Source organism: Brassica rapa, chromosome A03, assembly GCF_000309985.2.
Source record: "Brassica rapa cultivar Chiifu-401-42 chromosome A03, CAAS_Brap_v3.01, whole genome shotgun sequence".
Lineage (NCBI taxonomy): Eukaryota > Viridiplantae > Streptophyta > Magnoliopsida > Brassicales > Brassicaceae > Brassica > Brassica rapa.
This window is the reverse complement of record NC_024797.2, coordinates 25,432,519-25,449,094: the sequence shown is the minus strand read 5'-3', so window position 1 is coordinate 25,449,094 and position 16,576 is coordinate 25,432,519. Positions and strand designations below refer to the sequence as shown.

At 36.5% G+C, this 16,576-nt stretch overlaps 5 protein-coding genes and 1 non-coding gene across 6 annotated transcripts in view; 1 reads left to right on the top strand and 5 right to left on the bottom strand.

Moving 5' to 3' along the window:
- LOC103861069 (potassium transporter 9) overlaps window positions 1-16,576 on the bottom strand; it is a 645,946-nt gene that overhangs the window by 144,155 nt on the left and 485,215 nt on the right. The window lies entirely within an intron of this gene.
- On the bottom strand, window positions 3,671-4,657 carry LOC103861265. Its single transcript, XM_033287405.1, has one exon. The coding sequence runs from the start codon at window positions 4,655-4,657 to the stop codon at window positions 3,671-3,673; it is 987 nt and encodes a 328-aa protein (XP_033143296.1).
- Window positions 5,911-7,413, top strand: LOC103861254 (peptide methionine sulfoxide reductase B5). The gene is made up of 3 exons (XM_009138969.3): window positions 5,911-6,249; window positions 6,797-6,953; window positions 7,041-7,413. The coding sequence occupies exons 1-3, from the start codon at window positions 5,942-5,944 to the stop codon at window positions 7,197-7,199; spliced, it is 624 nt and encodes a 207-aa protein (XP_009137217.1). The 5' UTR covers window positions 5,911-5,941; the 3' UTR covers window positions 7,200-7,413.
- Window positions 8,268-8,484, bottom strand: LOC108871089. Its single transcript, XR_004457079.1, has one exon. It is a non-coding gene; the product is annotated as a small nucleolar RNA U3 (small nucleolar RNA).
- On the bottom strand, window positions 8,767-11,362 carry LOC103861252 (tobamovirus multiplication protein 1). Its single transcript, XM_009138968.2, has 11 exons — window positions 10,917-11,362; window positions 10,626-10,716; window positions 10,493-10,545; window positions 10,302-10,394; window positions 10,136-10,207; window positions 9,908-9,980; window positions 9,736-9,781; window positions 9,569-9,632; window positions 9,404-9,457; window positions 9,247-9,324; window positions 8,767-9,161 (listed from the first exon to the last, which is right to left on the bottom strand). The coding sequence occupies exons 1-11, from the start codon at window positions 11,061-11,063 to the stop codon at window positions 9,069-9,071; spliced, it is 864 nt and encodes a 287-aa protein (XP_009137216.1). The 5' UTR covers window positions 11,064-11,362; the 3' UTR covers window positions 8,767-9,068.
- On the bottom strand, window positions 11,090-16,483 carry LOC103861251 (beta-glucosidase 47). Its single transcript, XM_009138967.3, has 13 exons — window positions 16,189-16,483; window positions 16,041-16,107; window positions 15,859-15,917; window positions 15,696-15,771; window positions 15,554-15,628; window positions 15,351-15,438; window positions 15,014-15,266; window positions 14,069-14,184; window positions 13,733-13,988; window positions 13,555-13,657; window positions 13,237-13,330; window positions 12,153-13,170; window positions 11,090-11,403 (listed from the first exon to the last, which is right to left on the bottom strand). The coding sequence occupies exons 1-12, from the start codon at window positions 16,366-16,368 to the stop codon at window positions 12,972-12,974; spliced, it is 1,566 nt and encodes a 521-aa protein (XP_009137215.1). The 5' UTR covers window positions 16,369-16,483; the 3' UTR covers window positions 11,090-11,403; window positions 12,153-12,971.

Genomic DNA, 16,576 nt, shown 5'->3' with positions numbered 1-16,576 from the left:
ACGCATTCCAATGTTGTAAACATGTTTTCTGAATGTCGTAGTGGATAGCGACTTCGTAAAGAGGTCTGCAGCATTATCACAGGATCGAACATATCTCACTTCAATTTCTTTATTCTTCTCGAGTTCTTGGGTATATGAGAAGAACTTTGGTGGAATATGTTTGGTTCGGTCACTTTTGATGTATCCTTCCTTTGTTTGAGCGACACATGCTGCATTGTCTTCATTTATGATGGTCGGTTTTGAGTCGACGTTGATCCCACTACTTGATAGGATGTGTTTACTTATTGATCTGAGCCAAACACATTCTCTACTCGCTTCATGAAGAGCAATTATTTCAGCATGGTTCGAAGAAGTGGCTACAAGTGTTTGTTTCTGGGATCGCCATGATATAGCGGTTCCTCCAACCGTGAAGACGTACCCTGTTTGTGATCGAGCTTTATGGGGGTCAGATAAATATCCTGCATCTGCAAAGCCAACCATTTCTCCGTTAGTATTATTAGGATAAAATAATCCTAAATCAATCGTTCCTTGGAGATAGCGAAAGACATGTTTGATCCCATTCCAATGTCTTTGCGTAGGGGATGAACTAAATCTTGCCAAAAGATTAACAGCAAATGATATATCAGGCCGAGTACAATTAGCAAGATACATAAGTGCTCCTATTGCACTTAAATATGGCACTTCAGGACCAAGTATATCTTCATTTTCTTCGTGTGGTCGAAAGGGATCATTTTCGACATTAAGTGATCTGACGACCATAGGAGTACTAAGTGGAGTCGATTTGTCCATGTTGAATCGTTTCAACACTCTTTTCGTATATGTAGACTGGTGTACAAATATACCCTTTTGAGAATGCTCAATTTGTAGGCCAAGACAATACTTTGTTTGTCCGAGATCTTTCATCTCAAATTCTCCTTTTAAATAATCAGATGCCTTTTGTATTTCGACTTTAGTCCCAATAATATTTAGGTCATCAACATATACGGCAATGATAACAAATCCAGATGATGTTTTCTTGATGAAAACACATGGGCATATAGGATTGTTTACATATCCTTCTTTAGTTAGATGTTCACTGAGACGATTATACCACATGCGTCCAGACTGTTTTAAACCGTATAATGATCTTTGCAATTTTATTGCACATAACTCTTTAGGTTTAGAACTTAATGGTTCTGGCATTTTAAATCCGTCAGGGATTCTCATATAAATATCAGTGTCCAAAGATCCATATAAGTATGCAGTAACAACGTCCATTAGACGCATCTCTAGATTTTGATTAGCCGCAAGACTCATCAAAAATCTAAATGTGATTGCATCCATAACAGGAGAATATGTTTCTTCATAATCGATTCCAGGTCTTTGAGAAAATCCTTGAGCTACAAGGCGAGCTTTATATCTCATAACCTCGTTTTTCTCATTTCGTTTCCGAACGAAAACCCATTTGTAACCAACTGGCTTCACAGCTTCAGGTGTGATTATAATGGGACCAAATACCTCTCGTTTGTTAAGTGAATCAAGTTCGACTTGTATTGCATCTTTCCATTTTATCCAATCATGTCTCCTTTGACACTCCAAGATAGATTTTGGTTCAGGGTCATCATTCTCTTCATCTATTTCCTTCGAAACAAAGTATGAGAAAAGATCATCAACACCATTCACTTTGTTTCGATTCCATATTTTTCTATTATGAATGTAGTTAATAGAAATCTCATGATTTTCTTCAGAATCATGATGTTCAACATTGTCATTGACCTCGTTGTTAATCTCTTCCAACTTTTCTTCTATATTGGAAAGATTTTGTTTTTCTGACTCCTTTCGTTTTCTAGGATTCTTATCCTTAGAACCAATAGGTCTACCACGCTTCAAGCGTATTTTAGACTCTCGTGTATTATCTTCTACTCCACGTTCATGTGGCATTTCTACGCGAGCAGGAGTATTTGCAGCCGGTATATGGGATTTTGTAACCAATTTGGTGTCTGCAAAAGCATCGGGTAGTTGATTTGCGATGCTTTGTAAATGCATAATCCGACGGACCTCTAATTCCGATTGTTTTGTAGGAGGATCAAGGTGTAATAAAGATGGTACACACCATTTGATATCCTTTCCTACTTGTTTATTTTCTCCCCCTAGAACTGGGAATACTTTTTCATCAAAGTGACAATCAGCAAAACGTGCCGTAAATACGTCACCAGTTTGCGGTTCTAGGTATCGTATAATTGATGGAGAGTCACAACCAACATATATCCCTAACCTCCTTTGAGGTCCCATCTTTGTACGTTGGGGAGGTGCAATCGGCACATATACAGCGCAACCAAAAATTCTTAGATGAGAAATGTTTGGTTCTCGTCCAAAGGCTAACTGTATTGGAGAGTATTTGTGATATGCACTTGGTCTTATTCGAATCAATACTTCTGCATGCACAATAGCATGTCCCCACACAGAAGTTGGGAGTTTAGATTTCATAATCAATGGTCTTGCAATCAGTTGCAGACGTTTAATTAATGATTCGGCCAAACCATTTTGTGTATGAACATGAGCAACAGGATGTTCAACATCAATTCCAGTTACCATACAATAATCATTGAATGCTTGGGAGGTAAATTCACCAGCGTTGTCCAGTCTAACTCTCTTTATCGGATAATCAGGAAACTGAGCTCTTAGTTTGATTATCTGAGATAAAAATCTCGCAAATGCCATATTTCGAGAGGACAATAGACAAACGTGTGACCATCTACTCGACGCGTCGATCATTACCATAAAATAATAGAATGGTCCACAAGGTGGATGTATAGGTCCACAAATATCACCTTGAATTCGTTCAAGGAACTTTGGTAACTCTTTATCTATTTTGGTTGGCGATGGTCTTATAATCAACTTTCCAAGAGAACACGCAGTACATGTCATTTTATTCCCTTGATAAACTTCTTGGGGTTTCAGTGAATGACCATGTGAGTTCTCGATGATTTTTCGCATCATTGTAGTGCCTGGATGACCAAGACGATCATGCCATAGTGTAAAATCACTAGAATTTTCTTTGATCACCAAATGTGATTCAATGGCACTTATATATGTATGATGTAGACCAGAAGAGAGTTTTGGTAATTTTTCCAATACCTTTTGTTTTCCCGATTTCTCAAGAGTAATATACATATACTTCTTTCCATCCTCAGTTGCAGACTGAGTATCAAATCCTTGAAGATATATGTCTTTAAAACTCAACAAATTCCTTTTAGAATTTGGAGAAAATAGTGCATTATTTATCGAGAATTTTGTCCCGTTGGGTAACGTGAAATGGGCTTTACCAATCCCTTCGATCAAGTCTGCAGGACCTGATATTGTATTAACAGTGATATTTGTCGGTTTTAGTTCAGAAAAATATTTTCTGTGCTTCAGAATAGTGTGCGTTGTTCCACTATCTGGTATACAAATATCTCTAGCATTGATCTTGGTTGATGTTCCATTTGTAATGTCCATTTCTGAGACAAACAAAAAGAATTAACATAAGATAATATTATTCATAAAATATTATACATCATTAGCAAACATTAAACACATAATAATTATACATAAGAAGGTGAAAAGCACACAATAATTATACATTAATCTTCCACAAACAACAATTATTTATGATATAATTGTGGAATTTCAAGAGTCACATGATGGGCACTTAGGCTTCCGTGATAGCGGTCTCCTCGAAATCATTCACAAAGTCAGACGCATCGAGGTGCGTTGTACCCTCAGAATGTTCCGCAAAGTTTACTTCCTTTTCTTTTCCTTTGACGGACTCTTTGTATAGAGCGCAAAGGTGTGCAGGGGTACGACATAAACGAGACCAATGTCCCTTAGTACCGCATCTGAAACAAGCTTCTTCTCGCTTCTGGGAGGTATTTCCTTGGTGTTCTTTTCCCTTAGGGGTTTGCTCAGAGCGGACCCACTGGAATGACTTCCTATCTTGTGGATTGTACTTTCGTCCACGTCCACGGTAGTTTTGACGACCACGACCGCGACCCCAATAGGCTTTATTTTCCTTGACTGGTTTCTTCGCATCTAACGCGTTTGCTTCAGGAAACGGTTTTGAACCAGTTGGACGAGTCATGTGATTCTTGATCAGAAGCTCGTTGTTCTTTTCTGCTATGAGAAGCGCCACAATTAATTCTGAAAATTTGGTATATCCCCGCAACCTGTACTGTTGTTGTAGGGTGATGTGGCTCTTATGGAATGTGGTGTATGTCTTCTCAAGCATTTGAGATTCGGTGATTGTTTCACCACAATATCTCAATTTGGCCACAATTCCTAACACAGCCGAGTTGTAATTCATCACTTTGTCGAAATCTTGAAATCTCAGACTCTGCCATTCATCCCGAGCAAGTGGAAGTGTTATGTCTTTCTGATGATCAAAACGATCTTTCAGAGACTTCCATAGCTCTTTAGGATCTCTCATGTTGGCATAGTCATAAATAATACTTTCATCAAGGTGTCTTCTAAGGAAGATCACCGATTTAGCCTTTTCTTGAGGCGTTGAAGTATTAATCTCTTTAACGGTCTCGGATAGACCAAGAGATTCAAGATGAAGTTCGACATTTGTAACCCATGAAATGTAGTTGGTGCCGGTGATGTCTAGAGCGGGGAATTGGAGCTTCTCCATGTTTGCCATTGGATTTCTAAAATCAAATAATATATTAGAATTTCATAATTTTAAAATGAACCATTTATATTAATAATACACGCAATTACAAGGAGAAACAGCGCATAGAAAAGTAAACCGACATTGAGCGTAAATTCCTCAGGAGCAAATTCTCCGATAAAAAGACCGTACATAGAAGCAAAAATTAGAATTGCACATACAACCAAAAATATGCGAATCATCCTTTTTGTAATGATAAACCGTAATGGAGCGATTTGAAAATATTTGAGAGAAGATGAAATGTTTTGGATGAAGTAAATGAGTGAGAAATGAGTATATTTATAGATAAAAACACTGTTCATAGCCGTTAACTAGCCGTTTAGAAAGTAATTTTTTTTTTTTTTTTTTTTTTTTAAATTTATATATGACCGTTGGAGGTAAAAGAAAAACATAAGATAGAAAAAAAAATTAATCATAAACAATCAGTGAGCAATTATAAAATTTATCAATTTAAACATATATATAAATATATGTGCCTACTTAAATATATTTAGTTATCTATGGGGATAAAATTATCCGTCAAATTTGAAAGCAAAAATATTAAGGTGATCAAATCTGTAAAATAATAAATTATGATAATGGACTCAAATATAAAATAACAAGTTAAATGTTTAGGCGGTATACCGGCCATCATGGTGCCTTAAGCAACCATTGTAAAATTAACAATAAAAGGCGGGGCGGCAGGGCCGCACTCCGGTAATCATAAACAAATAAAATGGAGGCCCCACTCCGAACATAATAATCAAAAGAAAGAATTATAATAATAGAGTGATCGTGCTGATAACGTGTTATAATTATATTATATATTGTTTCATATATAAGAGGTGTCTATTTGTTTGATCATGTTACGTAAATAATAGAAAGTAGAAAAGAATAATAATCTTAATAAATGAGAAGAAGAAGTAGTATACCAAATAAGAGAGATTGATGTTATTACGTTCGAAAGGGGCAATCTGATCACAATGCATTACATGCTTTATATAGAAGAAGAATCAGACAAATAATACTGTAAGAATTTATGATGATGGGCTCCACATTAACTTGTATACGCAAGTTCTTGACTTTGTAACAATAATCATATTTTCATCAAAACCTTATTTCTAACTATCAATCCACAAAATCGCATATAAACTATGCATGAGTGAAGATTGGGCTTAAGAGGCCTTAAAAGTTAAGCCCAAATAAACCGAAGATCCGACGACATAAAAAAAAAGCTGTCCGAAAAGGAGGAAAGAGATAAAAAAAAAGGCGAGGATGGCGTTGAACGTGATACAATCATCTGTGCGTGTATCTTCAGCCACTTCTTTGACCTTCTCTTCCACCATCAAATCCTTCGTCACACCTTCCCTCTCTCTCGCAACCCATCGACTCTCTCTTTCTCCCCCGAATCTCAACCTCCTTCGCGTCCCCTCCTCTCCACCATCTCTCCGTCGAGGTTTTCGCGGTGGTCGTATCGCAGCAATGGCTTCTTCTGCTCCCGGATCGGTTAACAAACCAGAGGAAGAGTGGCGTGCGATTCTCTCTCCCGAGCAGTTCAGAATCCTCAGGCAGAAAGGCACTGAGTAAGCGTCATTTCTTATAGATAGATTGACATCACAGTGATTTGATTCGTCGGGCATGTTGGGTTGATTCAATTATATCTCATCAATATTGAGTTTAGTAAGCCTTTGTGGAATAAACACGTTTCTTGATTAACAATCAGGAGACCCATTTTCCGAAAGATTAAAACTTTCAAAAGAATTTTCAAAGTTTTCACCTTTTTCTAAAACTCTGTTTCTAATACTCTTAGGAGATGTCTCAGGTCAGGTAGCAGATGACTATGCATCTTACTATTTTCAAAGTTTTCACCTTTTTTTTTTCTTTCACGTTATAACTCTGTTTCTCTTGTATCTGATCGTCTTAGTTTGCTATGAACCTTACTCACTCTTGTGTCTTGATCTGTTATGCATTACTCCTGCTTGGTTCTCTTTACATTAACAGTAATAAGCAGATGAATCTGTAGTAGAATGTTCTCAGTGGTTGAAGGATCAATGAGTATCTTAGTCTCTTAGGGAGTGAGGTAGAGTCTCAAGTTCTATAACATCATTGTTTCTACACATGTAAATGTAGATATCCAGGGACGGGAGAATACAACAAAGTATTCACAGACGGGATCTATAGCTGTGCAGGGTGTGGAACTCCTCTGTACAAATCCGCCACCAAGTTCGACTCTGGTTGTGGCTGGCCTGCTTTCTTTGACGGCATCCCCGGCGCTATAAACCGAACCGTAAGTTTCTCAAAAAAATCAAGACATCATTCATGGTTTGGGTAGTAACTGAACCGCTTATCTTTTAAAACATGTTTTACCCAAAAGGCGGATCCAGATGGGAGGAGAATAGAGATCACGTGTGCAGCTTGTGGAGGACATCTCGGACATGTTTTCAAAGGAGAAGGTTTCCCTACTCCTACCGATGAGCGACATTGTGTCAACAGTGTCTCCCTCAAGTTCGCACCCGGGAACGCAGCCTTGTAATAATAATCTACTTGTATTGTGTGTTAAAGAAAAGGTAGTGTGTGTTGCTTACTTGTGTCCCACCCGCTGGCTCGCACTGTGTTTCGATCTGAGTGCTAGTAGTAATAAGGGCGTTGAATTAACGTCTTCAGACTCTTGGTATTGTCGTATAATCAAATCATATAAGATTGGTGAATAATGTTTTTGTTAGTTTTATGTCTGAACTTCTTGTGTCTTTGCCTTTGTGCATATATGAACGCAAGTTGTGTACAAAATCTTCGAAAATTCTAGTTTATAAAACAGTCACTAGATCAAATAGATAAGGTCTCACGAAGAGATTCAGTTCCATGGTTAATAAGGCAAAGGAAACGGACAAAAACAGCAAAGTATGAAAGATATGGTTTTGACTATATGTATAGAAACACCTCATCATCATCCTCATATATGGCATCATTCACTCTGAAAGTGCTCATCAACCTCCAGTAGCACATCTCTATTTGGCCAAGGAGTATCCGCAAGAACATAATCAAGCTTGTCTGCAGTCTACACGTTCCTCAATCACAGAGACAACCTATAAGAAGTGGCAACACAAAAACAGAACAATCAAGAGAACCAGCATCACATGATAGGATGCTACAAGATGCTGACAATGGAACTAGAGCTGAGACTAACAAAGCAGCTGACGTGGCAGTCAGGAAGTCATCAAGATACTTGGAATAGACGAGGTGACGTGTTTTGGTTTTTACTTGTTCAATAAGAAACCTAGTCTTATGCAGAACTAGTTCTTGATTTCTACTGCGTTCCCGTTTTATGTTCTTGTTACAATTCTACTTCTCTTTGGCTTTGAAGAGGGACCTTAGCATCATACGTAATGAAAGTCATCGTTTCAGGGCAATTATTACCTCGTTGAATTTAGTAGCGTAGAAGTTGAGAGATGCCATTATTCCACCATTAAGCCTCAAATGATACTGCTTCATAACTTCCTTGTAGTTGACTGTGTCCTCTATATAGATGCTGGCAACAATGGTAGAGACTAGAGACATAACAGCAGATAGTAAAAAGAAAGGAGAGAACATTAAAAAAATAAGAAACCTGTCAGACAACCGTGCGACCACTCTGGCTAGGTCAAGACCAAACCAGATAGCGATCCTCTACAGCTTGGATAGTCCAAAGACAATCTTCACCGTTAATCACACTCAGATAACACGGCTATGTTTCATCAACCAGGGTTTGGGGCCTGTCTCCTTAGAAATCAAGGATACAGAGGTACGAGCCTATAGAACAGATCCTGTTCAAGTAAGGTCGTGACCACTGATGCTTTCTAGACATATATAACGAAGCGATACGTTCTATGTCTCTCCGATGTGGGACGGTTTAGTTCCCAACTTATTTGCTACTTCCATGACACGTGTCATGACTCATTAGAAAATAGTAAAGTAAATTAAAATGTTCACAACAAGTTGATTAGGAAAAGACGCTAACATAACTAGCAAAATGTAGAAGATTTGTTTTTATTCAAACCTCATTAGGATGACAGGATTTCACCACCCAGTTTACACAGATAAAAAATATTGGGTGGAAAACCAAATATAGTAAATTCAAAAGTGAAGAAGATGATAACAATTAACCAAAGTAAACAGTTTGTTTATTTTCAACCCAACATAACATAAACACTCCAAACAAATGTTAACCCTCTTGTCCTGACCAGATTTTTCAAAGTAGTAACATGAAAGAACTAAAGCTGTAAAATCATGTATGATCTTGCAATCCAAAAACTCACGCAGATTCCACTACGATTTCTTCTTCTTTAGTCTTTTTACCCCCAACTGATTCTTTACTCTCTCTTGAAACATTATCAGACTCACCGTGTGATGGGCTTCAGACATTAGTCTATTGGATCGGATGGTATTGAGCTGATACTCTCTTTGGAGGTAGCTTACGCAGAATGAAGAGGACTAGTGCCGATGGAAGTACTTCAACTACCTGTGTAATTTTTTTTTTTTCTTCTTCCATTAGTGCATACACTAAGAGATAGAGAGAGAATTAAAGAAAGGGGTTAGTTACTTACCATATAGTAGATTAAGTTCAGAACCGGATGATCAAGAACATCCAGTGTTAAATCCCTGTCAAAAGCTGATACACCCACCTGATCAAAAGGAATAATGATCAGCACAGTAACTGAAGATAAACATTTCGTCTTTTTTTGGTTATATCTCAGAGCTTACCACAATGCATCTTATGAGGAAGCAGGTGAAGCATATGGCTGTCACAGATCCAACCTGCAATTGAATAACTTTTCTGTTACAAAGGCTAATCGAATTTGAATGCCAGGATGACTGTGTTTAAAGTTCTGTGAAACTAAGACAAAGTTGCCCAAGTACAATGGCTACCTCATGGAGCTTCTTTCTTCTTCCTTTTGACTCAATAGGGAACCTTCTTAGCATAATAAACAATCTACATAGCATGCAAGGGAAGGGAACACATAAGAAAAGCCATTTAAAAACTTTCGGACACTTTAATTTACGAGATAAGCAGCAGAGATGAACAAAAACACTACCTTCCTCCGTACAGCAAGAAGCCTAACGCAGCGATGAAAGATACAACTAGAAGAAGAAAAACACACAACAACAACAAAAAATCAATAAAGAGTTTAGATAAGAGAGATAATAGTATTGAAGACTGAGCTGTAACAGGCTTAACAAACTTGTTTGACCAGAGAAAAAACCTACCTGACATAAATATCTTTCCAACTAACTCCACAGTGCTGTTATCATTTACCCAAATGCATACCCATATAACAACCTGAGAAGAGACATCAATTACAATATCAAACTTAAGTCTTTTGATTCACCCAAAATTTCTACAAAAAAGTGTGAAAGGTACAAAGAATCTCAGTAACCACAACATACCAAAAAAAAGAAAATAGAAATAGAAAACAATAAGAATCAAAGATGAACCTGAGCCAAATAAACAGCAACATTGACTGAAATATAGGTTATCCGCAGCTTATCCGTTGGTAAGCTTCTTGCCTGCTCATAAGAGTCAGCAACATATATACACATTCAGAGTTTGTGTGGCAGGTTAAAAAGAGAGTAAAAGAAAAATTCCTTTTTAGATTCTTGCCTGGTGATATATCTCTGCCCAGAACAGTACGAGCAGTGTGTAAGCCGAGAAAAAGAGGAGCCCCGGAAGATCCAATAATATCCAGCAAAGAGCCTGCATTTACCCCAACAAGACACCATTAGATACTTTAAAAAATGCAGCCTTCAAAAATCAAACAAACAACAAACCAAAGATTATGGAGACTCTCTCACCTTGGGATGGACGAGAAATACTTGATGGTGAAATCCAAACAGAACAGCGCGAACTACACACACACACATAGAGAAAAAAGGTTTGTCAGAAACCATAATCCAAAGGAGGTGGACACAAAGAGATGATGATAACCTCCATTGACGACAAAGTTCATAAGATGAAAGACCTTCTGAGTGGTCCACCCATACTCAGGCACTCTCATTTGAATCCTTACCAACTGAACCTGTCCATCCACAATCCAATTCACACAAATGTCAACAACACATCCAAATAAAGTACATAACTTTCTCAATCGCTCACACGATAACAACATAAGAGGAAAGACATGTCATTTGACCCTAGACACCTCAAATCAAGAACCTAGAGAGCAAAAAGGTTTGATTTTTATCAGAAAGACGAGGACTTTGAGCGGTGAGAACGTACAAGAGCGATGGCGGAAACAAGAGCATAAGCTCCACAGAGAGCGAAGAAGATCCCGTCTTGCCATTGAGTTGACTCGTTAACCTCCTCCCACCAATTCGTCATCTCCGTCGCCAAGATTTGTGCCATCTCCACGCTCGAATCCGTCATCCTCCTCCTCCTCCTTTTATCTGTTATCTTCGTCTCTTATCCGGTGAGGTACGGTTTGAATCAAATCGAGAAATCCTAATCAGCTCTTTAGAATCGGGGAGGGAGAGAGAGAGAGGCGAAGGAGATAGGGGTGAGAGTTGTTTGAATATCTGTAATAACCCACAGGTCAGATGGCAGAGACAGAAGAGAGGAGGAAGAAGAAAGAGAGGGAGAAGGAGATAGAAATGAAGATCCAACGGTTGTAAGTGATGCGATTTTTACGACACGGTGTATGCTGTCTGTAGCTTCTGGCTTGTTCTCTCTCACACGTCCTTTGATGAATTTTTTATGATTTTCATGACTGAAAAAAATAAAACTAAAATAAATTTCTTATTAGAGCAATTGTCAATAATAGAACCTTTTGAAGTTTATGTCTCAAAGATAGCAAAGAGAAAGTCACAAAAATGACATTCACTAAAGGACAAAATATCCCTAATACATTTGCTTTAAAATTAAATAAACAAACAAAAATAAATAAAAATAAATAAAATAAAAATAAATAAAATTTTTTTTATAGTTTCAGATTATATGTTTTCAGATTCGAAATTTTTATAAATTTTTTTTCAAAATTTTTTTTCAAATTTTTTTTTTTTTATTTTTTTTCAAATTTTCTTTTTATAATTTAAAAATACATTTTGAAACTGTTTTTAAAATTTTTATTTTTTATTTTTTATAAAATTTTAAACCCTAATTCCAAAACTCCACCCCTTAACTCTAAACCCTAATGTTTAGATTAATTAACCCAAGGGGTATAAGTGTATATTTACCTCTTTAATGAAACCTATTTTTGTGACTTTGAACCTTGAGTGCTACTTTGGGAACAAAAACTTGGTTTAGTGCTATTCTAGTCTTTTTCTCTTCTTATTACCCCAAAAATAAAAATTAAAGACATTTTTAGAACCAAAAGAGGCTAATGCAAGACATTTTTAGAACCAAAAGACATTTTTAGAACCAAAAGTAAAAAGGTTATTGAAAACATTATGATATCATTAGAACCAGACAAATCTAGAATTAGCTAAGGTTACACATTAAAAACACGTGTGTTCTTACATAATAAACTGCGGGAAAGGAAACAATATATGAAGGAACAAAGAACTGGTGGGGGATTCAGAAAACATGCATGTGTATGTGGACAGGATAATCAAACAAATATTCAATGATTTAAATTTTGACGGTCATTTAGATTTAAACGATCCATGTGGCCTGCGTCATTTCCACCTCGGATTTGATCAGAACCAGACAAATCTTTAGCAACCCCATAGACAGCGTAAGAGATCATTTTTAGCACCTCGCTATAGATGAATTTTTTGAGCCACTAAAAACTTCTTTCATTCTCTTCTTGACCTCTGGAATCTCTGCTATGCACACAAATGTGTGAAGTTTATCAAGTTCCAACGTTATTTGAACCCTTGTATTTAACAATTTTCTCCTTCCAAAAACACTCATCTTATCTGAATATGTTGAGATCATCCGGTAGCTGCGTCAAATGGCTTTTTAGATCCGGGTCCAACTAGAATCCAAAAGAATCTGAACAGACTCAGGCCCGAAATATAGAAAACCCGAATAGAACTTACACCCTCATCTCAACAAACCCCAATATCCAAAACCGAACCCGAAGAGGTATTTGAAGCTCATGCCTATTATTAACAATTAAAATGTCTTCTTTATTAAAACTTGTCTTCGCAAAACAACTTCATATTAGATTACTTTCCTGCTTTGTTTCATGCATCAAGAGTAGTTTTGTTATAAGCATTGAAATTGTTGTTTATTGGAGTTGTTTTCATAAAACAGCTTTGTTTTACATTATATTTGTCTGCTTTATTGAAGAATCAAACAAGAAAGACAACAACATGGGCCTTCTTTTTTGTTTCATGCATCTTCATTATCTTTGGATTGAGCTATGTGATTGAAAATGAAGTTCTTGTACCAAGAAGCTGATAGTCTCGGGGTTCTCTCTAGAGTATCGAAATCAACGTGGTACATACCGAACCTTATGGTATAACCGGATATCCACTCGAAGTTGTCAAGTAAAGACCAGGTGAAGTATCCTCTTACATCTGCTCCCTTCCTGTTATCACACCATTAGCTTTTCAGGTTTTAGAATCAAGACATACGTGAGGTGAAGCATTATTACCTCATGGCTCTTTTGAGTGCATCTAAGTAGTTACTCATAAACTTCACTCTCCGGTAATCGTTTAACAATACTCCTGTATTGTTCTCACCAAAACCTGCAAAAGTGATGAGATACAAGATTACAAAATTCCACCCAAGACCGCACAAACTAGGGCACATGCTTTACATGGCCGCTAATATTTTGGAAGCTATAAATATTTTATTATAATATTAGCAAAAATTTATCATTCGAGGCCAACCAATATATGTATATTCATTTTAAAAAAAAATTGAAGACTAAGACGAATGTTTCATCTGGACACATGATCAGAATGCTTACCATTTTCTGTTACGTACAATGGAATGTTTCTGTACCGTTCTGTTGCATACATCAACATCTCTTCCATTCCTTGAGGATACACATTAAACCAGTTTACTCCGGTCTGCATCATTGCCACTAAAAATGTCAAAATTGTGTCCAGAAATAGGTTTTATTTTGAATTGTTTGGCCTACATACCGGTTCTCCTAAAGGTAAACCGTCTTTAAGAGCATTTGAATAGACAAAACCTTCAGCTCTAGAGCCTCCTTGGCCCAGTTCACATGTTGTATGCAGACAATCTTTAGCGTATCTGCTTGTGTACTGATTAATCCCAATGAAGTCCAATCCATTCTTGGAGCTTTTAAGATCATCCTTTGTGAATTTAGGAAGATCTTCTCCAAGAATATCTTTCATTTCTCTTGGATATCTTCCAAACACAACCGGGTCCAAGAACCTACATTTTCACACTATTTCGGTTCTAAAATTCCGGTTAGGTTGGGTGGGAATTAGAATCTTTAAACTGAACCGGCTTACCAAGTCAAGTAGAAAGCTTGAGCTCTCTCAGCAGCTAATCTATCTGCTAAAGAATCACTAACCGGTTCAAACCAGATCGTGTTCATAACAATACCAATCTTTCCCCGTTGGTCTTCCTGTATAAATGAAACCAATTGGAGTAAAAAACCGTTTTTGATATTACAGACAAAGTATAACATCAAAAGTTGGATAGAATCTTAGGTTGGAACTTGGAAGTTGTTTTTGGCTCGGGTTCTCATTATGCAACTGGTGATAAATGTATTGGTCATCTAATTTGTATATTAACTAGAGCTTGACCTGAGTTTTAGTTTTTGGGCACGAGGGTTTGATTTTTACTTTTCTATAAATGGCGTATTGAAATTTTTAAACACATAGATTATTTGTCTAATTTTAGGTTCTTACAAATTTACCCAGACATAGAAGAATCTAATTCGAACCCCATCTAAAAATTTATTATATTCAAACATAGTTTAATTTTAAAATTCAAAAGAAACTAATACCTAAAAACCGATATATACTCGAACGTGTACCTGAATACTCATATCTAACTAATTTTGTAAGCAAATTTTTTTTTTGTTAACCGGTTTGAATTCTCGTTATGAATATAACAATTTCATTTAAACCTGTGAAATTATTAAGATTAACATATAAAATAAATGATGTTGAATTATTATGGTAAATAAAATTAATGAAGTAGTTTGGAAAAATTAAAAAAATGTAAAAATATAATAAAATAATTAAAAATAGGGAAGTTATGTTTTGTACTTCTGTAATAAATATAGTCAAATTAATTAGAAAATAATAAATGAAGTGGTTAGAATACGTTAAAAAAGAACGAAAATCTGTAAGAATTCACTTAAAAATAGGTAAATATTATTTTATACTTCAATCGGTGACATTGTCCTAATACTTGAAAATTCCGATACGGTAATGATATTGATTCACCTGAAATTTCTTCTGGTATAAATTGACTGCGGCTAGATGTGAACGGATAATGTTGTGAGCAGCGACAAGTGGCTCTATGTCGGAACCACCACGTGTACAGTTTGCGAAAGTCATGGAACAACGTGATGGCGGGTAAGTCCCTTTCTGGTAACCCAAAATCACTTGAACGTTTGGTTCGTTGAAGGTAGTCCAGAACTTAACTCTGTTCCCAAAGTGTCGGAAGCAAATCTCTGCGTAATGTACGAAATCTTCCCTGAAAGAACATTAATTACGTTTTAATGTATCATCTTACGTATCTACGCCAGCGTGTGACATGCATTTGTATGTGCTAACTAACCGGACTTGGGGGTCAAGCCAACTTCCATATATAAGCTCGAGTTCTTGAGGAATGTCATAATGAGTCAAAGTGATAAATGGCTCCATCCCTGAGAATGATTTTGAGCTAAGTTTGGTGTTTTATTATTCTTATTATTATTGTTTTTGTTTTTTTTTAAGTTTGATATTTTTCTTTGGTCATGAGACATTTTTATCAGTTACTACCTTTTTTTAAAATAGCATTGATCATTCTGTTGTAATGATCAATACCTTCCATGTTCACATCTCCAAACCTTCCATCTGCAAACACAAAAATGATTCTGAGTTCGATGAAGAGAGACATAAATAAAGAAAACAAGAATCTCACGTAGAAGAATCCGAGCCCATGATAAAGAAAATCGATAGCTATTGACTCCAAGGTCTTTCATCAGATCCAAGTCTTCCTGTTGAAAATAAAATGCCACAGCTTTGTTTTTGTAGACGGTTACTTAGATATATTGTATAAATGTGTAGATTTACAATTAACTTACCGGATATAGATGGTAATGATCAACAGCGACTTTTCCATGGGATCCATCTGCGATTTTCCCTATGCAAATTGACATATCAAGTAACTTGAGTAACAAGAATGACAACAAAACCCTAAAATTTTTAAACTTTTTGTCCTTTTGAGCTTAGATCACTATTCACATAGGGGTTCTTGAGATTTTACCGGGGATGCTTGTGAAGACATCCCAATTGCTTAGGGTTTTGCCGTCGGCTAAGTAAGCTCCTTCATACTGAACATACCATAGGAGCACATATTAAAAGTGAAGATTGTTTTACTGCGAATTGAAGTAAAAGAAAGAAGATTTACAAACCTGGTAAGCAGAAGAGGCAGTGCCAAAGAGGAAGTCTTTTGGGAAACTAAAATTTTCTTGGGCGTTAATCTCTCTCAATGAGAGATGATCATCATACCACCATCTTGTTGATGCTGATGATGAGACCAAGGTTATGATGATCAAGCAAAGGAACAACAGTGGGCACAGAGAAACGTACATCGATACTTTGGTCTATTCAGAAACTAAAGATATTTTTTGTTTATTCAATAGTAAGGATTATTATATAAAGAGGATAATGAATGGCTTTGTGCACTTTTAGGTTGATATTGATGTATGTGACAAAAAAAAAAAAAAGGTTGATATTGATGTTTCACCATCACCAATGCAGCTATAGCTGATCTGGAGATAGAAAAACTGTGACGGATGA